Source organism: Quercus suber, unplaced genomic scaffold (genome assembly GCF_002906115.3).
Source record: "Quercus suber isolate HL8 unplaced genomic scaffold, Cork oak 2.0 scaffold_271, whole genome shotgun sequence".
NCBI lineage: Eukaryota > Viridiplantae > Streptophyta > Magnoliopsida > Fagales > Fagaceae > Quercus > Quercus suber.
This window is the reverse complement of record NW_027069727.1, coordinates 765,513-788,894: the sequence shown is the minus strand read 5'-3', so window position 1 is coordinate 788,894 and position 23,382 is coordinate 765,513. Positions and strand designations below refer to the sequence as shown.

The 23,382-nt window shown below is 32.5% G+C and overlaps 2 protein-coding genes across 3 annotated transcripts; one reads left to right on the top strand and one right to left on the bottom strand.

The window, feature by feature from the left end:
- Nucleotides 1-338: 338 nt before the first annotated feature.
- LOC112019883 (protein ORANGE-GREEN, chloroplastic) lies at nucleotides 339-8,398 on the top strand. The gene is made up of 8 exons (XM_024052431.2): nucleotides 339-728; nucleotides 836-950; nucleotides 1,769-1,885; nucleotides 2,036-2,122; nucleotides 4,389-4,465; nucleotides 5,731-5,858; nucleotides 7,515-7,651; nucleotides 8,102-8,398. The coding sequence occupies exons 1-8, from the start codon at nucleotides 523-525 to the stop codon at nucleotides 8,177-8,179; spliced, it is 945 nt and encodes a 314-aa protein (XP_023908199.1). The 5' UTR covers nucleotides 339-522; the 3' UTR covers nucleotides 8,180-8,398.
- Nucleotides 8,399-9,138: 740 nt separating this feature from the next.
- On the bottom strand, nucleotides 9,139-13,571 carry LOC112019856 (uncharacterized). 2 transcript variants are annotated; one of them, XM_024052401.2, is made up of 6 exons: nucleotides 13,062-13,566; nucleotides 12,883-12,975; nucleotides 11,300-11,549; nucleotides 11,107-11,203; nucleotides 9,673-9,738; nucleotides 9,139-9,562 (listed from the first exon to the last, which is right to left on the bottom strand). In XM_024052401.2, the coding sequence occupies exons 1-6, from the start codon at nucleotides 13,219-13,221 to the stop codon at nucleotides 9,365-9,367; spliced, it is 864 nt and encodes a 287-aa protein (XP_023908169.1). In that variant the 5' UTR covers nucleotides 13,222-13,566; the 3' UTR covers nucleotides 9,139-9,364. The 2 variants fall into 2 exon arrangements, with proteins under 2 accessions (XP_023908169.1, XP_065637651.1); XM_065781579.1 differs by having other exon boundaries at nucleotides 9,344-9,587; nucleotides 13,062-13,571.
- Between the last annotated feature and the right edge of the window lie 9,811 nt (nucleotides 13,572-23,382).

The following is a 23,382-nucleotide window of genomic DNA, read 5'->3' as shown; positions in this document are numbered from 1 at the left end:
TTGATTTTTTTCTGTCATTGTACTACTGCAAACAAATTTTTGCTGTAACTTGCAAGAAAGATAGAAAATGACATGATTTTATGCGACCAGATTGGAATTTGTGTTGGAATCCAACTGAGCTAGCTCCACTAAAAATAAAAAAATAAAATAAAAAAGAAAATGCACCAGAGCCATCGTTCCACGTAGCAAACCACCTCCTAATTCCTATCCACCATATATAGACAAATATATATTTCTCCATAAAAAAATATAAAATTCTGTTTCAATACACCAACTCTCTTAATAATAATAATGTTAAGTCGTTATCAAAAAATTAAAAATAATAATAATAATAATAATGTTAAGTCAGTGAGAAGTGAGAAGCTGTTGAGTACTTTGAAGTTAAAGTACAAATGGCAGCCGCAGTTTCAAAAATTCCACTCTACTCCTGAACTCCACTACCAAAATTGAACTGAACACAGAGAGATAGTACTTTTAATTTGAGAGAGTATGATCATTTAACCCAAAAAAAAAAAATAGAGTATGATCAGAGTATTGGCGGTGTCGTATCCTATAAACCTGCCGTGTCCGTACGGTGTCCATAACTGGACTAGCAGTAGATTTCCTCATGTAAAGCCTAAGCTCAACTCCAGATCATGGCGATCCAGAGCCTCCTCCGATGCCGACTCTTCTTCTTCTTCTTTTGCTCCTTCCATCGACTCCGATTCTACTGACAAAAACGCCGCCGGGTAATATATATGTGAGAGAGAGAGAGAGAGAGAGAGAGAGAGAGAGAGAGAATTTTGGTTGAAATTAATAGTTGATTCATGTGTGCGCTTGTTGTGTTTTTCATCAGATTCTGTATAATAGAAGGGCCTGAAACGGTCCAAGATTTCGCCAAAATGGAACTGCAAGAAATTCAAGACAACATTCGGAGTCGTCGCAACAAAATCTTCTCGCACATGGAGGAGGTCTGTCTCTGTTACTGTTAAGGTTACAGTTACTGTGAGACACAGGATTATTTAAGGAACACCCTCTGGTCTCTTCTATTAATATATGTCATTAATTGTGTTTCTTTTTTTCATTTTTTTTATACATCATAGGATAGAAATTCAACTTTATGACATTCACACTCCATGATGATTACCCTTTATCGACTACAATAGACTTTACCAATTGAGTTCACTGAAACCACTATTATTGGTTATATCTCTTTTATCCTCAACAATAGCAACCAATATACTGTGTTGAAATTAAAGGAAAATGGTAAATATTGTAGTGTTGTGGAAGGGATGAGAGAAAGAGGGAACATGAATTATGTGGTTTAGTCTAACGGCTTGCATCCATAGGATAAATTCCTAGTGGCTAAATCTTTACTGAATGCTCAAATCATGTGTACAATGTATATGTAGAGACTAGGAGTTAGGTTAGGTGTACATGGGGCCATAACTGAATGGAAATTATAAATTTCTAGGCTTATTTTTACTAGAAACATATATACAATATATATTCAGTAACATCTGATGGTTCTTGGGTATGATCCATGTTTATGCTTTTATTTTAAATTTACATTTCTTTGATAGTTCTCCTTCTTCCTTGTACAAAGAAATGAAGTTTAGTAAACTATTTGTAGCTGCAGTTTTATAACTATCATTAAGATATGGTGCAGCGTTTTATTCAATATGCCTAATATAGTTCAAATAATAAATGAGTATAGATTTCCTGGTTTTCTACTCTTTTTCCTATCTGATTACATTTTCCTTTTATCAAAATCCTTCAATATGTTTAGGTGCGTAGGCTGAGAATACAACAGAGGATTAGAAATGCAGAACTTGGAATTTTAAAGGAAGTGCAAGAGAATGAACTTCCTAATTTTCCATCATTCATTCCATTCTTGCCTCCTTTGGTGAGCTTTCTCTCATAGAGTCGTTGTATTCTAATGCTGGCTACATATTTCAGTAAATTAATTCCCAAAAAAAAAAAAAAAAAAAACCCATAAATTTTGCTTTGTTCTTGATGATGATCATGTGGGAGATAATCAATGTATTGCGTGCAGACTTCAGAAAACCTTAAACAGTATTATGCCTCGTGTTTTTCTCTTATTGCCGGGATTATCATTTTTGGGGGCCTTCTAGCACCCACTGTAAGTTACTTCTGCACCAAATCATTATGATTAATTCTTTCAATGATTCATACACAGTACATTTGATGCAGTTGAATTTTTAGTCTGTATGTGTGTGTGTGTGTGTATTTGTGTTGTAACATGTAATATTATTTTCAAGGAATTGTGTTCCAGGCCATGAAATCTTATAACTTTCATTGTATTTTACCTTTTTTAACATCTATCCTCCTCTATTTTCCTTTTTATTGTTTAAAGGGTGGTTCTTAGTTAAATTTTTACTGGAAATTTCCGGTAAGTATAATATATTTATAATGTTTACATCCTTACTTAGGCCATTATATATGTGTTTATCATATATAGAGGAGAGGAATTATTATTCTGCTGCAATGGAAGGCCATCAAAGAAAATGTTTTCAATTAACATATGCTCTACATGTAGTGTGAAAATTAGATGTTGTATGTTACCTGTCCTGATTTTATTTGTATAGAAGAAATGAAGGGATTATCATAAGCTATACAGCTAGAACTAGACCAACTTCCACTGAATTAGTCTTGTAGAAAGTATTTTGTACATTCAAAGTATTCAAAATTGTACCATGAATTATGATGCCTCTCATTGGATGAACACAAGACCTTTTAAAACCACACGACTTTCACTTCAATTGGACTTCAGTTGTGAGCCCCATAAAATAAATATTGAATACATGAATTTGTGAAGTAGTGACAAACCAATCTTCCATGGCTGCATCATTTTCTTGATCTAATTTCAAAATAGAAGTTAATGTGTAGTAAGGGTGATTTTGAAATGTTTTCTTTCTTTCCTTCTTTTTTTTAACATACAGAATTTGAACCTATGGCATTCACTTTATGGTGGTTAGTTTTAAAATTAAACTAAATTTAAAGCCATACATAATGGTGTATTAAGTAAACAAGATTCACATATTAATAAAATAATAACCAAAGCTCGCAACTATGAACTATGGTTGGCATCTCACAATTACAAAAAAGACCAAAAATACCCCTAACTCTAGTAACTTAGAGAAAAGTTAAATATAAGATGATGCAAGACACTATAACCTAGTGGACTACCATGGGCACTTATTATTGGACCAAAAAGATTTTTTGATGCAATGGATTCCATAGCTTTAGTTTTGTTATTTCCAAAATCTAAATAGAATATGTTCAATGGAACCATGCTGGGGCATTACTTTCAATATTAGACCTGCAGGGCAAAACACCTGTGATATGATTTGCCAAATCACAATGGCATCAAAATAAGGAAAAGATGGTCCTAATAATATTCAAGTTTAGTCCTTGCTAATGGGAAGGAAATAGGAGATAGCAACCCATTTGATAGAGCATCTGTCAAGAGCACAAACAAAACTTGAGTAGCAGGTGAACAGTCCTAAAGTTTTATAGTAAAACTAGGAATTTAAAGTGATAACACACTTCATAAAAGGACATGATTACTAAGAACTTAACAGTGGATATGGATGTTAACAAATCCGAATGCTTAATTACAATTCATGTGGATGGTCCTATGTATGTGGTCTAGTTTAGAATAAAAACTGTACATATTGCTATCCTTAAGGTCTCTAAATTAAGTCTAGTCCACCTCCTATTTTGAGCTCTTAAGGAAATTTTGAGTGCTACTAGTAGGAAAAACTGTTCCATTCTCTTGTGAAAGGATGACACAAAGCTCCATTTGATGCATTTAGTTATGGGGCTACAATCTTCTGCTGAAACATTTCGGTTGTGCATGTGCTACTCGGTTTTATTTTTTTTTTCCACAGTTATTTGGATGTGGTTAAATATTTGTATTTTTGGAATTATAATGTTTCTTGTGTTTGGGAATCTGTTTATTACTTGGGATGACTTGTGTTAGATAAAAGAAATCTGTGATTATTCCCAACCTCTAAAGCAGTGTACATAAACAGAAAAATAATTCGGTTGCAAAAATCTTGCTTGTGTCCGCACCCCCCCCCCCCCAAAGCCGCCCCGCCCCAAACAAAAAAGCTTTGCCATTTCTTTGTGAAGACCAATAATCTTGTCATACCTAACTAAAGAATGTATGGGACTGAAGGTCACACTCAATGTAAGAGAAAGCTTTCCAAAAGTTGTCCCATAATATTGCAATTTTTGGATGGTCAACAAATCTACAGAATTTAATCATGAGAAAATGAGGATGCATATCAGTTATCAAATCATTCTTGGTTCTTTGGGAAACAATGATCACTTTAGGTTTCTGAATTTTCTTTTCCCCTAATGCTTCCCTTTTCGTAACTCAGTTGGAGCTTAAGCTGGGAATAGGAGGCACATCATATGAAGATTTTATCCGAAGCATGCATCTACCAATGCAGTTGAGGTACAGCTCATATCTTGGTCTCTTATCACTTAGTTTCTCTAGTTTTGTTAGTCTCGAGTTTGATTTTCATCTTCGTCACTATGGTACATTTAAACTATTTCTCAGTTGCCCTTTGTGAAACTGCTTGTAGAAAATATGTTTAAAAAATCATGAAAATTTTGACCAAAAAACTACATTATCTATAACTTATATGTGGTTCAGAACCTAGACTCATCATCCATGAATCAATTTCTTTTCCTTTTGTATTTGCTGGCCTCCAACCAATTTATGTAAATGTAAGCAATTGCCTTGGTCTGAATATAGAAATTTCTGACCAGCTCCTTGAAGTATTTTAAGTGATACACTTCAATTGTAAAATGACTGAAATTATGTGACTGCTAAGGGGCTATTCAAATGAAATTTAATTCTGGTATGTTATTTTAAGATAATTATGTTATATATAAAAAAAAACGTAATTTGGAATATATTTTCAATCTGAGAAAAATGATTGGTGGTGATTAATCTGTAGATAAGCATATTAACTGGCTTTCCATTATCCTTTGTGCTTTGTTTGGATAAGGGAACGGTATTACTTAAAACTTAAAATTGTTGACAATAGAGAGTTTTCTGTTGGCTGTCACTAAACTTGTATTGGCACAAAATTCTTGCCAAAAAAGGGGATTCAAGAAACATTAAGTTCAACCTGTTTTTTGACTGCCCCATCCTCCAAATATTGTCTAGGTATTAAATTTTAGATTTTCCAAACAGCCAGCCAAGAATGAGAACTTTTTTAAATTAAAATTTTTTTAACATGTTGTAAATTTTTACAGAAGAAAATAAGAAGAGGGTTGGAAGTATGATACTTGTAATTCATTCTTAAGGTAGAAGATAAAAAAAAATTAAATTATATTAAAAAATAAAATAAAATAATAAATAAATAAAATAAAATAAAATTTATTTAAATGAGTAAGATCTTAGACCAGGCTTGGAAATAAAAATGTATTGCCTGTTGATTTATTTTCACATATTATTGCTGTTAATTTTGTTGTCCAAGCAAAAAGCTTCAAACTTTAGAAAAGGCCATTTCAGTCATCTTGCAAGGATGGATTGAGATTTGAAACTAAGACAATTATAATTTTCAAGGATCTAGTAAGTGGTTTCGGACTTTAGGTCAAATGAGATGCATGTTATCTGTTATCTACCTTGATATTAATATTTTAAATGATGCCAATACATTGCTGTTTGTAGTTTTATTTATTTACCACCTTTCCTGTCATAAACTGCAGTCAGGTTGATCCCATTGTAGCATCATTCTCTGGAGGAGCAGTTGGAGTGATCTCAGCATTGATGGTGGTTGAAATAAACAATGTAAAACAACAGGAGCATAAAAGATGCAAATATTGTCTTGGAACTGGTACGGATGTTGGATTTTCTCCCATATTCTTATTATTAGTTTGTACTTTCTCACTGTTGTTTTTAATGTCTATGATTGAGATGGTTATACTAAATTATACTCACTCACTTCGGGTGGACCAAAATGGAGCTTTCAGCTTCGAAGAGAGCCCTTTTGAGCTTACATGGATTCATTCAGCTAAATTTAGGATGCATTCTCAGCTTTTAGAGGCCATCATGTCTCTCACACTTAATTAACCATATTTTGTTCATATATTTGTTGTTTTTATGGTGTTGGCATTTTTATGTTTAACCTTGCTAGGATTTATGGAAAGGGTTTCCACATCCTTGGAAAGATCTATTGACAATGCAAAAGAAACTCTTTCACCCCATCCTACCCTTCTTACCCCTCTCTAATTCACCTTTGTGGTTCTTTTTTTCTTTTAGGGGTGCCTTTATGCTCCTTTTTATTGCTGAGTGGAGAAATAGAAATTTATACTTTTTCACCTATTAAATGAGGGATCTGCTGTTAGCTAATTCTTTAATGCTTGCTCCAAAGATCAGCTTCTTGAGGATCATTCCCCACCAGAACACGCCAAGCACAACCATGGCACAAACCCATCTCTAGTAGACCTTATCCGTTCTTATCCATTCTTGAAAGTATCAAGATCCACCAACTATTTCTATGGGAGTTCTTTTTGGAGTTGTGACATATAATTCTTATTTTTCATTCTTGTGTCACTGAAAATTTTACGATTTTCAAAAATGTTCTGCCATGGCCAATGGCCATGTAAACAAAATGCTTTTGTGAAAATGTTGGGCTCTCTGGTGTAATGGTGCTGGGTTGAATTTTTATTTTCTGTTGGTGGATTGAATTTGGTTGTTAGTGATGGTGTTTTTGTCAGTGGAGAGGTGAGACCAGAAATGAACTGGGATAGCTCAAGTTGGGGTGGCATAGAGGCAAAGTAGAAGGGATGAGGTGAAAAAATCTAAATATTGTTGTTACTTGAATATCAATTTCTGCAAAAAAAAAAAATCAAATCCAAAATACATCCGATGAATTTCTTTTGGATTTGATGATGAGTGTAATGGAGAGAACAATTTAACATTTTGTTGAAGTACGGACTGACATTGATGCAATTGAAAGTGAAAGGGTGACATTGAAACTGGGTGAAAAGGAAACATGAATCTTAGGACAAAAAACAGGGGGGATGAAGCATAAATACCCCATAAAAGAAAGTCAAAGAAACTTTGAAACCTTAGAACATATGAGATTGTAATGGTTTTGAGTAATTAGAAGCTTCTTCACCCCAGCCTCCCCTTTACTTCTCTCATTTCTTGGAAAATGTAATGGCTCTCTTAGTTTTTTTTTAATCTCCTACATGCTAAAACATGTTCACTCCTCCCATACTTTGTGGTTTATGCTTCTGTAGTTTTCTCTGGTGCATGGTATTATCCCATGAAATGACTCATTCTCCAAAATTCTTATTAAAAATAAACCTCCAATTTATGTTGTTAACAATTGCGTTATATGTATATATCCAATCCAATTTGAATTGTCATTTAAATGAATAAGTGAAAGCATTTAATTATTTGTTCAGTACTTGAGAATTTCATACCTGAGTAGAGGATATGTACTCAGTCTACTTATATCCACTATTCTAATTGAATGGTGCAGGATATCTTGCTTGTGCTCGCTGTTCAAGCACGGGAGCATTGGTTCTTATTGAACCAGTATCAACAATAAGTGGTGGAGATCAACCTCTGTCACCACCTAAAACAGAAAGATGTTCAAATTGTTCAGGATCTGGAAAGGTTGGACATCTAAAATTTTGGTTTTTATATTTCTTTTTGCTTATGTTAATGAGTTGGTGCATGCGGATATTGAATTGCTGGTTTCTCCCTGACACTTCAATGTACAAGGCTCATATGCATATAGGGAAATAGTTGATTCATGAACACATGATGTAGATTTTCATTAGATTGGAAAATAGATAGTAGTGATGCTTTTTTGGGAAAATTGTCATTACCTCTATTGTTTGGCTTGCAAGTAGGATCATATAAAACTTGAATGATAGTCTAAACGGATTATTAGTTTCCCCACTAATGAAGGGAATCAAAAGAAAACCATCATCAGCCATTAGTATAATTCTTATCAAATTGCAATCTAGGTATACTTTACTACTTCACTCTATTTTCTCTTAGAAGTTATATATTGTTACAATAACCAACCTCAGATTTAATGCCCTATTTTTAATTTGGCAGGTTATGTGCCCCACATGCCTTTGTACTGGAATGGCAATGGCAAGTGAACACGACCCTCGGATTGATCCCTTCGACTAGAGCTGCGCCATCATTGCTGCCTCTCTTTTACCTTTTGAATGTACAATTTTGTTCCATAGTTGTCTTTGTGACAACACATTAATATTTGTATGTACAAAAAGTTCAAGAAATTGTGGATATCTAAATGCCAATTATTGTAACTATTGAGGACTTGGCACAATTCTCCTCTTCCTCTTTCTTTATATAAAATTAAAGTAACCAAATAAATAAATTACCTAACGTTGGCATCCCTGAAACTCCGCATCAATTTTCATTCTAAATTTTGTTCTCATTAGAAAATTTAACTACAGCACTTTGTTTGGTTATGGGAATTCCAAAATATTCAATTTTAAGATTTCTGAACCTTTTTTTTTTTTAATTCCTCAAATATATAATCTCTTATTTCCACGCATTTATTTATTCAGTTTGGAGATTTTTGAGTATTATTCAGTTTACGCTCACTCCATCTTTTGGCCAAATATAATAACACCTTTTATTTTTTATTTTGGAATTTTAGGAAAACAGTATCAGGAAGTACAAATTAGTGCAGATTATTTCAGATTGGTACAAGTTCTATTCCTATAGTCAGTACAGATCAGTATGTAAGCCAGTCTGGAAAAGAGATTAGTCATTCCAGATTTTATCAAGACGGGTGCTTATTAGCATGTACGAGGGCAGCTTAACAACAATTGATTGGATCCTAGTTCATACAATGATTCACTAGCAAACTGGAATCACCTTAACATAAAATTTTCCATTCACTTGAGGTTTTACAAAGGGCAACACGAACATTCGTAAAAAAGCCTATTTATGTCCAAAACCATTTCCCAGTCTGGTTATCACCAGTAATTATATTCTAACCACACCAAATCTTTTCAGTCAGTTTTACTTCATCAGTCTCTTCCCTAACTTACAAAATGGAAACTAAAGACTAATGTCTATAAACTTACCTATGGTCTACCACACAAAATACTCTGATATGAGACAAAAAGCCATATTTCGTTTTTTCCTTTCAACTAGATAAGCCAGTAGAATTACATACTGAACAATTTACATTTCAGTCTGATCCTTTAAATATCCGTCTTCCATGATTTCCTTCATACGAAGACAACATGGGAGTAACAGATATAAGTCGTCATATACATGGTACACCACCTCAAGTGAAATTCTTCAGTGAAGACGCTATTATTTAATTATGGGGTTCAATTAATCATCTTGAACTTTGCATATCTTATATGTTTTCTGACCAATCTTACACTGAATACCGCTGAATTTACTGGTGAAAATGCATTTCTGCAATGAGCCCCGGACATTTACTCTTTTCATTTCTTCTTCAACTATTCTCTTTAGGGAATCACTGATGTCACCCAATGCCCAAGCTAAGGATATATGGGGGCGTGGATCCTGTAGTCAAAATTGGTATGGAAAACTACTCTTTTAAAATATAATATATATGCATAATATTTTGCTCTAAAATAATCTTAGATAAATAAAAGAGTGGTAATAAACCGAACCTTATAGAATTCAGGAAGATTGTGAAGCCTATAAACCTCATTAACAACTTCAATTTGCTTGGTTATCTGAAATAAATTGAAGCCAAATCAATCTCACAATTATATGAACGTAATAGCAGATGAGATTCTAGAGAAAATATTTGCTGCAATGTAGAAGGGTAAAAACCTAGGTACAATACCTAGTTGCAGTATATTTAGGTTCCCCAATTAAATTTAAATACCTAGTTGCATTAAAAATTAAAAATAAATAATAAATAATGTTATATTTTCCAAAGACAAATAAATTCAATGCAACCAAGTATTTGAATTCAATTGGATAACCTAATTTATTGTACCTAAGTTTTACTTATGTAGAAATATATGAAATATGCATGCTTCTTAAGAATTTATATTTCTAAAATATGTAAAACAGATCCAGAGCCAAATGGGGCATGAACTTACGTGCAGCTAAATATATATATATATATATATATTAAAAAAAAAAAAATACTTAAGGGAGTAAATGAAGACTTGAGCATTGACCATTAGCCAATCATGTCTATTCCTCTATGAAACAAACAGATTGATTCAATTTCCACGGACATGTAACTGCAAACCTAATTGTAAATGTCTTATTTAAATGCTATAACTTCTAGATGAGTTTGCTAGGTTCTTTATGAGTTCACCTCATTTCAAAATGTGTAACATTCCTCTTGCATATGACATGAACAGTTGTATTTGCATGTTTTGTATAATATCAAACTTACCTAGATTCCATTAAATTTGGGGAATTTCAAAATATCAATAAATAATTAGGCATAAAGATAGGTACAAAATTAAACTGCATATTTGATGTCTCAGTTTTACACTTTTACATGTATATCCAGCAGGACCAGGACTCTGTACTTGTGTAATAATGAAAACTCTATAAAATTGGATTGCAACAAAAGATGTATCACACCAGGGAAAAATTCACCGTTCCCAACTAGTCATCAATTTTGCATATAACTGTACTAATTCCATTCAAAATGACCCAAAAAATAAAGAGGCTAAAATACCTTTTGGTCTCACTAACATTTTGATTGCATTCATTTGAGTCTCTTAAGTATCAAAATTTGTAATTTAAACCTTCAACTTTAGAATTGTAATCAATGTGTCTCTTCGTCAAGATCCGTCAACTTTGAGCTGTTAAAGGATTTTAACATCAGCCAAATTGACAACAATTCTAAAGCTTGAACATTTAGATTGCAACTTTTAATACTCACGGAACCAAAATGAAAACGACCCAAAAGAGACCAAAAGGCCTTTTAGCCCCAAAAAAATATTTGAAGCAGCAATGACAAATTCAAAACTTGAAGTTCTACCTTGGGAAGGACAAAAAGCAGGGGAAAAAGGAAGTTAAATAGGAGAGAGAAAGGGGGAGGGGGAGAGAAAAGAGAAGGATGTCTAGCACACCTCAGCCAATCCTCCTGTAATGACTTCCATGGATAAAAATGTTCGTGTATGATCATCATTAACAAAAACTTCCCACTTACTAAAATCAATCAAATACCTGCCTCACAAAAAATTATGTGTTAATGCGGAAACTCGTAATATCAAGCTTAACAACTACAGTAAAATTCATATACACAAGAATAGATAATCTGACCGCCTCTGAAATTGAAGCTTCTGCCGAAGCATTGCCACCACTGAATCGATCTGGTGTACCCGGATTGGGACAGTTCTTCCCAAACTTATGTGGAATTCCCTTCCTAAAGCAACTTCAGCAAGTTTTTGATCATCTTTGCACAGACTATTAAGTGGAACATCAACATCAACAACATGAAGACTGGGTACAAGAGATGTGACCTTCTTCAGAAATAAGGCCAGATCCTTCTTTGGTGTAGATGGTATGTAAACTGAAAGTACATTGTTTAAACTACGGTCTTAGTCCAAAGGCATCACTTGATAAAGAAAGTTTAAAATTAGTCTAATCATTGCATTCAAGCCCACCAGAAATTCAAACACACAGGCAAGAAAGAAAAGTCAGAACTTCATTATCATATGTTCCCCACACACACAATTAGGGAAGAACGTTGACCCTTTGCCCTCACAAATCTTTCTAACTAATGCAGGCACTCAAGAATGAGTCATAGACAAGAAGTATTTCAAAAGGCATTGATCATTCCATTAAGCCTTCAATCAGGATAAATTTTATATAATGGAATTTGTAAAAGAAACTAACTCTATTCTTTACTTTTTTTAAGCTATTGAAATATAGTTTTTATTAAAATGTTTTGAAACTTTCTTTATAAGTATTTTTTTTTCCCCTTTTAGGGCACAAAGAGGGGCACAACCTTAGTACCTGGGAGAATACAAAGGAAAAACCATAGAAAATTAATGAGATTTTAGACAGAAACAGAAGTGGAACTTGACACCCACTCACAAAGGAACTTTAGGGAAATTGAAATGTTTGGATTTATTATATAGGATATTTGAATGTTGATTAATGAGCAAAACATGAATGAATTAATTGGAAACTCTTGTATCGCATATCCAAACATAAGTAGTAAACTTGTTTTTCCCTTTCAATTTCATACAGCCTCCCAAAAGTCATACAAAATAAGCAAAAAAACCATAGGCTCTTACACAGTAACAGCCTTATCTGGTTCATAAGTTTCACCTATATCCTATATTGTTGCACACAAGTACACAGCCATTTCAAAATCACCATTTAAAAAAAAGAAAAACAGAGAGGAAAAATGCACTAGCATCATTATTGTCATTAGCCTCATAACTAGTTGAGAGAATTCTCTGGACCATTAAGAGGGCTGGCATGTGGGTTTGTGTGTGTGTGTTTATAAGCATGAGAGTTGTTTTCATTTCCTTTTCCCAAGTTCCAAGCCTTTAAGAGACTATGATAATTACTAGCTGAGCTTCTTGTGTATTGGCATGGGTTTCAATTAACTCAACTGATAAAGTGTTTTATTGTTGAATGAGACTTTACCAAATACCAATTAGTGTCTTAGCCATGATAAGAGCGATCATTATGGAGTAGATGCCGGAAGTTAAAATTCTATTGTAAATTAAGTACTGGCACGTGGGACTGTTATGATTAACAACCAAATTTAGCTATCATATACACTAAGGACCAAACCAAACATCAAGTTCCACTTTTATCTTCTTTATATATTTTTTAATTAACGTCAAGAAATGAGCTTGTTAAGTAAGTTGAGTGAAATAATGAATTACCTGGGATATAGACGTGCAGAGCATAGTTTCCTTCAACATGGGGAAAGGTCCTAACTCTAGCAGCCTGACCAATTTGCAGTTTCTCCATATTCCCTTCTCACAAACAAAACATCAAACAATTGGTGAGCACAATTTATACAAAAATGGAAATGAGTAATTCCGTGAGAGAAGAATGGTACCTAGGGAATTTGGGGGTTCGAGAAGGAAGAGAGGAGGTGGGGGCAAAAGGGTCGTTGAGGAGGCTTGAGAGTTTGACGTTTGAGGCGGTGGTGGATTTGGGGTGTCAGTGTCTGAGTCATCAGAGGATGCGTCTCCGTATGAGGCTATCAGGGCATCCATTCTTTCTTTCTTTCACACTCTAAACAAAGACCCTTTTGGCTTTTTTAGCTATTTCTGAGCTGCTTTTTCCAACAAAGTAATGCCACGTTGTTGAGCACTAAACGAGAAAAGATGGTATCTTTTGTCCTTGAGACCCCCCCTCTGCTCTCTCTTTTTCCGATTGGAGAAAGCGACGGTATATCTATCACTCTTAACTTAGCTGATCTTCTTCAATTCGCTAAAAGAGTCCTCTCTCTCTCTCTCTCTCCCTCTTCGTTTTCAATTCAAATCAAATCAAGTATGCACCTTTTTACTTTTACAATTGTGATAGCATATGCATCTGTACGGACATTTCATTCAAAATTTTCGGATATTTTAGCGTGAGCATTTGCAGCAGTGGTGGTATAAAGCAATAATGTTATATTTTAGCTCCACATTCATTAAAATGGTGCTCCAGCAGTGGAGCTAAAGCAAAAAAATATAGATGATTCGCTACAGTGCACATCTAAAAATAGATGTGTACTGTAGCTCACATCTAAAAAAAAAAATGTTATTTTATTTTGCGTTCACACTGGGATTAGAATATTTTATTTATTTTTTCTTTCTTCTCCTTCCCCATTTCAACCCGATGCTCCTCTCCTCCTTTGCCATTTTTTTTTCTTTTTCCTCCTTCCTCCACTTGCCGCCGACCCAAGCGCCTGCCCAACACCGATTGCCTCAGACCCAAGCGCTGACCCAAGCCCCTGCCCAGCGCCGATTGCCTCAGACCCAAGCGCCGACCCAGCGCTGATCACCTCAGACCCAAGCGCCGCCTAGCAGCGATCGCCTCAGACCCAAGCGTCGACCCAGCGCCGATCGCCTCAAACCCACGCCGCCGATCGCCTCCGGCCTCGTGGATCGAAGTGGCTTCCCTCACCTCCACTCCATTGCTGGGTCGTGGTTGTGCTCCGGTGTGCGTTGGCTGTGGCTGATGGTAGAGTGGGTTTGTTTTGTGGTGCTGTTACAAAAAAAAAAAAAAAACCTGCTGTGGTGGTGGTGGTGGTGGTGGTGGGTGTGGCTGTGATTGATGGTAGAGCGATTGTGGTTGGTCGTGTGGTTGTTTTTTTGGGTAAGAGGATATATTATTTTATTGGAGTAGTTATATTATTTTATTGTGATGTATATATTATTTTATTGTGTTAAAAGTTAAAATAGATCCACTGCTGCAGCATGTGTGTAGCTAAAATAGATAAAGTGACTTTTTGTGTAGCTAAATAGCTAAAATTTTGCCTTCACTGCTGTGAATGCTTTATAAACCTATATTTTCTATTTTACATATCAATTTTTCAAAACACTCTTATTATTTACTTTTATACTATGTTATATTAAAGTATCAATTTTTTATTTTATTTTTTTAATTATTTATCTTTCTCCACACATATCAACCATCATCTATTCATTTCCTTCATTCTCATAAGTCAGAATACATAAAGAAATAATAAAAAATTAAATGCAAAATATATAGTGCAAGTGTAGAAACCATGTATTTTTACTTTTTAGTAGTTTTTTTTTTTTTTTAACAAAAGTTTGCATGGTCTAACGCGAGTGAATTTTGGATTTTATTGATTAAAATGTAATACTTTTTTTATTATATAATCACTGATGCTAGTGCTTTGGTGCACTTCATGATTTTATTGTGCGTTTAAAATCAACCCAAATAATTGGGTTTGTATAAAAATAAATAAATAAAAAGGTGCGCATCCCTTTCATAAAATCCAAACCAATCCAATCTCCCTTAAAAGTTATAATGATTTTTTTACATCTAACAAGATTCTAAAGTATTACTAAACAAATAGAAATCTCAATTGGAACCTTAAATCCGTTTGACAAAAAAATATTGTAAATATGATCACTAATATTAGCTTGAGTCTTTAATTCTTGTAATCAAGATTAAAGACTCATAAATTTCCAAAATGTTTATACACCAAACAATCTCTATTTCTCCCTTAACAACTAGAGTTAAATTGAAATTTTGATTACAAGTTACAACCTTACTTAACCATGCATTACATTACCAGGAGCCTTGCAATTGAGTGGCATAGCGTGATCTTCTTTATTCATGGAACCATGGTTACGAATTAACTTTCCTTAATTATTGTAACTTTCGAATTATTAAGAAAAATCAAATAATTATACATCACCTTATATCCAAAATAAAGTAAACCTTTAAAATAAATATTTTTTTTTAAAGTTCAATGATGATATTTATTAAATCCTCCCTTAAAAGTTGTCATGATTTTTTTTACATCTAAAAAGATTCTAAAGTATTACTAAACAAGTAGAAATCTCAATTGGAAACTTAAATCCGTTTGACAAAAAAAAAATTGTAAATATGATCACTAATATTAGCTTGAGTCTTTAATTCTTGTAATCAAGATTAAAGACTCATAACTTCCAACATGTTTATACACCAAACAATCTCTATTTCTCCCTTAACAACTAGAGTTAAATTGAAAATTGGATTACAAGTTACAACTTTACTTAACCATGCATTGCTTTACAAAAAGCCTTGCAATTGAGTGGCATAGCATGATCTTCTTTATTCATGAAACCATGGTTACGAATTAACTTTCCTTAATTATTGTAACTTTCGAATTATTAAAAAAATTAAATAATTATACATCATCTTATATCCAAAATAAAGTAAACCTTTAAAATAAATAATTTTTTTTAAAAAAAAGTTCAATCATGATATTTATTAAATCCTCCCTTAAAAGTTTTCATGAATTTTTTACATCTAACAAGATTCTAAAGTATTACTAAACAAGTAGAAATCTCAATTGGAATCTTAAATCCATTTGACAAAAAAAATATTGTAAATATGATCACTAATATTAGCTTGAGTCTTTAATTCTTGTAATCAAGATTAAAGACTCATAATTTCCAACATGTTTATACACCAAACAATCTCTATTTCTCCCTTAACAACTAAAGTTAAATTGAAAATTTGATTACAAGTTACAACTTTAATTAACCATGCATTACTTTACCAGGAGCCTTGCAATTGAGTGGCATAGCATGATCTTCTTTATTCATGGAACCATGGTTACAAATTAACTTTCCTTAATTATTGTAACTTTCGAATTATTAAAAAAAATTAAATAATTATACATCACCTTATATCCAAAAAAACCTTTAAAATATATATATATATATATTTTTTTTTTTTTTAAAGTTCAATCATGATATTTATTAATTCTTGAGAACAAGTATACCTTAATATTCACGTTTTTCATTTAAGAAAAAAAATCGTGTTAATATTTATATACAAATGATTAAAAATTATTGGCAATGAAATTGATGATGAATATATACTGCATATTGTTCTAAATATGAACTTTTTTGCCCGTAACAAGAATGAAACTTGGAATTTTTAACAACTCAATGTTCTATTTGAAATAGAGAAAAATTCCTTTCAAACAGATATATTAAAAGATACCCAAAATTATTATTGTAAACCAATTTGTCAAATTTGTAACAAAATAACATAACAATTCTCTTTCAAATCTTTTTTTAGTAGCCAATAACTTTAATAATGAAAATTAATATTCAAGCAAAACTACAAAGCAACGATAGGATCAAATGTAGATGGATTGTGTCCTCTTTTTATCTACACTGAATTGAATTCAATCCCTTTTTTTCTTTCACCAATTTCTAACTCAAGCAAGCTCTTTTCTTCTTTCATCATTTTCTTTTTTCAGTTCAACTAAATCTCTTTTTTTCACCCAATTTCAGCTATGTTTAATTTTCATTGTAATTTGATATTTTAGTAAATTAAAATTTAATTTCCTCCAATATTTTGATGATATGTTAAAATAGAGATAAAAACCTATAAGTTCTTCTGCAAATAATGTTTTTTCTTTTCTATAAGAAAATATTCTTAGGTAATTTTACAGCCGTCCAAGGAGATAATGAATGTGATTGTAATGACAAAAGCAAGCAAAAATATATAAATGACTTCACATTCCATTTAAACTAATAAAAATTCGTCATGTAAAAGTTGCAATCTCGAGTGGCTAGTTCATGAAAGTAATGAGACATATTAGAAATGCTCTGGTAATGCAATTTGAATCAACTACTGATTTTTTCCCCTCCCTGAATAACCAATGAATTTACAAGTAACGGAACTTAAACTCTAATATTCATTATTCATGAACTATAAAATCTCAAGTGTAAATTTATTTCTATCCAATTTAGTGGGAATTTATACACGTATTCACTTATAATGTTCATTTACTGAACTTTCTTTATTCGTTTTACCAAATAATTTTTTTTTTTTTTTTTGGTCTCTAAACTTTAAAAAAATTCTTTTTTCAATCATAAATTATTGAAAATGTTTCACTTTCAAACTATTGAAGAAAAAAAAAATTCATCCCTACTTTTGTCTCTAAACTATTGGGGAAAAAACTATTTACAAAGTTTAAGAATGAAAAATAAAAATTAAATTTTAGGAATGAAAAACAAACTTTTGTAAAGTTTATGGACAAAAATAGTATTTTATTCTTTATTTCATGCATAGATTGATTAGAGATAATTGGGACATTACCATTAGTAAATTAGTATTATGTATGTATAGTAATAGACTCTTTTTTTTTTTTTTTGAGAAGCCAAACTCAGCTACAATTTATTAATTAACTGGAAAATCTGCAATCACAAAATGAGAAACGACTATTGGAACATCCTCTATAGACAACTAAAGGAAAAAAAAGAAAAAGAAAAAAAAAAAAACCTAGCTCTTTGTGTTAAGGCATGAGCTACAACATTGCCCTGCCTTCTAACATGAGAGAAGGAGTGGGTTTGTAACAAACTAGAAATAGACATAACGTCTTTTACAAGGTGTCCTTTGCTAGCAAGAGATGAATTATCGTCTAACAGAGATTTTATAATGACCTCGAAATCAACTTCAAACACAGAGTGCACAAAACCGAGCTCCACAACAAATTGGATTACGTAACGCGCTGCCAACATCTCCAAAATTTCCACTAAAGAAGGTTTTGTACTTTTTTCTGACAACGTAGCCATGACTTCTCTTGAGCTGTTTCGGATTATAACTCCAATTTCGGCTTCATTAGAGTCCGCAAACATCGCCCCATCAAAGTTGGTCTTCAAATCATTAGCCGTTGGAGGTTTCCATTTTATATTTCTCCGAATTGGACAACGACCACGAGCCTGGTTATTACTCTGAAACTTAGCTAGAAGGGAGTGTTGAGGTACAATTTTTTCACTTATGTCACATGCCCCAATCCTATTTAATCACATTTATTTATTCACCAAAAAATACCAAAATATCACCCATAAATTATTTTAAGCCCCCACAAATATTTCCTATTTCATTATCTAAATTGGACCACAATATAAACCACCACAAAAAGCCCAAAAACTCATATCTTATTTTATTATCATTATTTAGCTAAGTCCAAAATCAGTTCTACAAGCTCAATGCACACATCCCATTCTTTTTAAAGCCTAAGGCTACTTATGCTTGACAATATTTCAAAATCCCAATTCTCATTAGCAATATCAAAATCTCAATTTACATTGGCACTATTAAAAGCCCAAGCTTGCTACTTGGCACTATTTAGTAAAAAGCCCAAAGTTATTAATACTTGGCAAAATACTATAAAATAAGTATTTCACTTAAAGTCCAATGATGAACAATACGTTAAGTTCTTAAACCTATTACTATAGGCAAATCTTAAATACAATACCTTGGATACAGTTCCTTAGGTATCCCTTTTAAATTGCTGCCACCTGTCTAGTTTAATGACTTAGCTAACGTCTGTTAACACCATCTCATTTTGTTTCTTTCTTCCCCTTTTTTTTCCTTTTCTTTTCTTGGCCCACTAGAAAGCTATTCATCAAATCTCTTAGACTCTCACACCAGATGGCTAAAGATGATCAATCTATGGAAATTTCCGATGACCAAAGGCACATGCATTCAAGGGATGCACTATCTAATGTAGATCTATAGGTGAATGCCTAACAGGTAGGAAAAAAAAAGGATTTCTTAGTGCTTATGATTTTCTTTCAACATCGAATCTCCAGATTGGGCTTGCTGCGTGGAGTTTGGCAGGGAAGTGGTTGTTGGGTTTGGAAGGAGTATGGGTTTACAACAGTTTTGTTTGGGTGAATACGAAATGGATTTCAACTTTAACATCAACACTCAACTTCAAACTAGTTTTTTTTTTCCCATTTTTTTGTTTGGTAATTGATAAATATTGAAACATCAAATAAAATGGAGGAAGGAAGAAATTTGGTTACTGGGTGAGAAATTTGAAACTCTCAGATTTTCTCTCGGGCTAAGAGAAAACAAAGGAGATGGTGTTTTAATGTCAGTTAGTGGAAACATTAAATTAGACAGGTGGCAGTAATTTAAAAGGGGTACCTAAGGAATTATATCTAAGGTACTATATCTAAGTTTTGCCCATTACTATAATATTACAAGCCCTTGAAATATATCTTATAAAACCCATGGTAACCATTTATGTTACGTAATACTATTCATTTTTCCAAAACCCTTTGAAAACATATATCAAGCCCATGGAGAACTATGAATTTGTGTTACTAATATAAAAGCTCATGGAAAGTTATGATTATTTATCTTAAACCCATGACATTTATTTTTTTCATATCATATTATAGACCCATAATAACTATTTATGTTACGTAACAATATTCATTTTTCCAAAACCCATGGCAAACATATATCAAGCCTATGGAGAATTATGAATTTGTGTTTCTAATATAAAAGCCCATGGAAAGTTATGATTATTTATCTTAAACCCATGACATTTATTTATTTTATACCATATTATAAACCCATGGAATTTATGTGGCACTACAAGGGTTAAATCTATAAAATGATTTTGTTTTAAGGGATTGAAGAGAAGTATTTTGGTATTTTCATGTGATGCCATGCATGCATAGATCACGTGGGAACAGTGATGGGTGTTTAAACTCAAGAGGAACAGTGATAGGTCCATAGCTCGATTAGTTACTAAAGGTTTCCATCAGTAACATGGTATTGATTTTGATGAGTCATTTAGTCCAATTGTAAAGGCTTGTTATTGGTTTTGTCTTTGGCTGTCCATTTTCAACGGTATTTAAGGCAGTTTGGTGTTTCTAATGCATTTCTTCATGGTTATTGTTGTAAAAGCGGAAGCTTTAATACCAATTTGTTGAGAACAGTGGAAATGTAAATGTCTATTTGTTGTGTGTGTATCCAAATAACAATGAGTTTACGCAAAATAGAAATAAAAAGTCAAGAGAAACAATCATACGAGAACAAAGATTTGCGAGGTTCGGCTTTTGGCCTATGTCTACAAGCGGCATCGAGAAGAAAGTTTCACTAACAAAAAAAAGAGATTACAAAGGTGGTACCAAAACACTCTCACAAACCCCAAACTCCAAATACACCCAAAGAGCTCTCAATCACCAAAAGCACATGACTAGAGAAACCTGAAAATCTCTAGAACAAAGTCACGCCTTAGAACTCTATACAAAATACCAGAGAATAGAGGAACCTATTATAATATTGTAGCACTAATTCACACTCTACAATTGACAATAACCGCATTATATATGTTTTACCATTAGGTCTTGCCGCACTACAAGTCCTACACAAATAAGGACTAATATTCCTTAAGTCGGTTAAGGCTTAATGCCTATTTAATTGAAGTCCACTACATGCCCAACACAAATGTATAACTTGGGAAGTAATAAAACTTTAAAGGCTATTGTGGGTACAGAAATTTAGTAAGGCAATCACGCCATGTGTCTTACCCAAGGCTATGGAGGCCAATACAGTTCCGAGAAGTCTATACACTCAAATGGTAAGACTGGGGAGGCGGGCCATGGCCACGTCAATGGCACATTACAGGAGGGGGCCACACTGTAGAGGAAAAGCTAGCTAATGAATTTATAAATAACGGAATTTGAACTCTATATTCTCATTATTCATGAATTTACTATAAAATCTCGTGTAAATTTATTACTATGCAATTTAGCGGGAATTTACAGACGCTTAAAATGCTTCATTTACTGAAGTTGCTTTGTTCATTTTAGGGTAAAATATTATTTTGGTCCCAACATTGTACCAAATTTGTTGTTTGTCTCTAAACTTTAAAAAGTTCTTTTTTTTTTGTTCCTAAATTATTGAAAATATTTCACTATCTTTACATTTTAAAAAGCATTTTTTCCATACCAAAACTACTGAAAAAATTTTATTTTTTCATCTCTACTCTTGTCTCTAAACTATTGGGGAAAAAAAAAAAACTCTTTACAAAGTTTAAGAATTAAAAAAAAAAAAAAAACTTTTAAAGTTTAGGGATGAAAAACCAATTTTTTGTAAAAATAGAATTTTACCCTTTATTTTATGTAGAGATTGATTAGGGATAATTGACACATTACCATTAATAAAAATTAGTATTATGTCTATACAATACTAGACTTAACTAGGAATCATATGTAAACTGAATAAAATATGTCAATATCATAATTAAAATAAAATAATAAAATAAATGGTAAAGATAAGAGGACAAAAGTATTTTAAGGCCATTTACCACCCCAAAAAAAAAGTATTTTAAGGCCATGGTAAAAGCTACACCATATAAGTCTTAAGTTTTTAGGGATAATTACACTTTATCATCATAAATTATACTTCTTATTTATACTGACCACCTTAAACTTTTAAAATGCACAATTGCCACCCTAAACTATAACTTGTGTTTCACTTTGCACCATGCTAACAATTGGGTTGATAACTTGGACAAAAAAAAAAGAAAAAAAAAGAAAGTCATATGTGACTTACATGAACTTTGCATACATGGCATCACATGAAAAGATCAAAATTTTCCCTCTTCAATCCCTTAAAACAAAGGTTACGTGGCACTACAAGGGTTAAATTTGTTAAACGATTTTGTTTTAAGAGATTGAAGAGGAGCAATTTGTTTTGTTTTGTTTTTTTTTTTTTTTTGTTTTTTTCATGTAATGCCATATATGCATAGATCACGTGGGTTCCGTGTGGCATGCTTTTCCGTTCAAGTTAACAACTCAATTGACAGTAGGATGCAGTGTGACACACAAATTATAGTTTAGGGTAGTAATCATGCATTTTGAAAGTTCATGATGTCAAGTGTAAATAAGAGTATGTCTTAGGATAGTAAAAGGTAATTTCTCCAAGTTTTTTATAAAAAAAAATAAAAAATCAGGAGTCTTGTAACTCAATGACATTGACTAGTTTATCTTGTATAAGATGAATCAAGATTTGAAATTTTGAACCCCCCTCCCACACCCAAAGTTGATCAAGTGGTCATGTTATAGACATAAACAGTCATAGATAATTATGATATGATATCCTTCCAAATGGGATAAGAGAATTCCTATTATTCAGTTGTTTACTATTCTCTTTGCTTCTCTTAATTGAAGAAATAATTGGAAAATAAAACAAATACAAAAATGAGTAATAATCTATAGTAGAGACTGTTATGATTCAATTCAACACTTTGTTTGTTTGGATTTGATTGTGTCATAGATCTATAATTCAACTTGTTGTAACTTGTAACAATGGAATTATTGATTTTTTATTTTTTATTATCAAAACTAAATATCATAATAGTTTATAAAAATATTTAAAATAAAAATGAAACTTTTTTTTAAATACCTTGCAACTTTTGATAATTGAATCTTAATCAAGCTTGTGAGCCCCCTCCCCCAATAAATTGTGTACTCTTTGTCCGTGTTTTGAATTGTGTTGTGCACCCTTGTGAATAATCAAGCTTGTGAGTACCCCCTCTTAATAAGTTGTGTATTTGTTGTGTGGTTTTTAAATTGTGTTGTGCTCCCTTTATTGACACAAATTGATTAGGTGTTTATTTGGTGATTGTGTAGGGATGTTAGGAGACTAAATTGGGTTTTTGTGTGCCATCACAATAAAGGAAATAATAAAGTTTGACTACAAATTTAGTTGTAGTTTAAGACTACAACCAATAATAGAAAGATGACAAGTATCACTGTCATGCGCAATGCATGACTTATGAAACCATACTTTTTTTTTAGAAGGTTATGAAATCATATTTAAGTAATTGTACACAATAATTTTAAGTGAGTCATGTGCATTGATCAATTGTCATTTTTTGGTCCCAT

Excerpts from the sequence above, each read along its gene's own strand:
- LOC112019883 (XM_024052431.2), top strand. The coding sequence starts at position 523 with ATGATCAGAGTATTGGCGGTGTCGTATCCTATAAACCTGCCGTGTCCG. Across the intron at positions 1,886-2,035 it reads TTCCATTCTTGCCTCCTTTG|ACTTCAGAAAACCTTAAACA; the intron begins GTGAGCTTTCTC and ends TATTGCGTGCAG. Across the intron at positions 5,859-7,514 it reads CAAATATTGTCTTGGAACTG|GATATCTTGCTTGTGCTCGC; the intron begins GTACGGATGTTG and ends TGAATGGTGCAG.
- LOC112019856 (XM_024052401.2), bottom strand. The coding sequence starts at position 13,221 with ATGGATGCCCTGATAGCCTCATACGGAGACGCATCCTCTGATGACTCA. Across the intron at positions 12,976-13,061 it reads CGAACCCCCAAATTCCCTAG|GGAATATGGAGAAACTGCAA; the intron begins GTACCATTCTTC and ends GTTTGTGAGAAG. Across the intron at positions 9,563-9,672 it reads ATCTTCCTGAATTCTATAAG|GATCCACGCCCCCATATATC; the intron begins GTTCGGTTTATT and ends TTTTGACTACAG.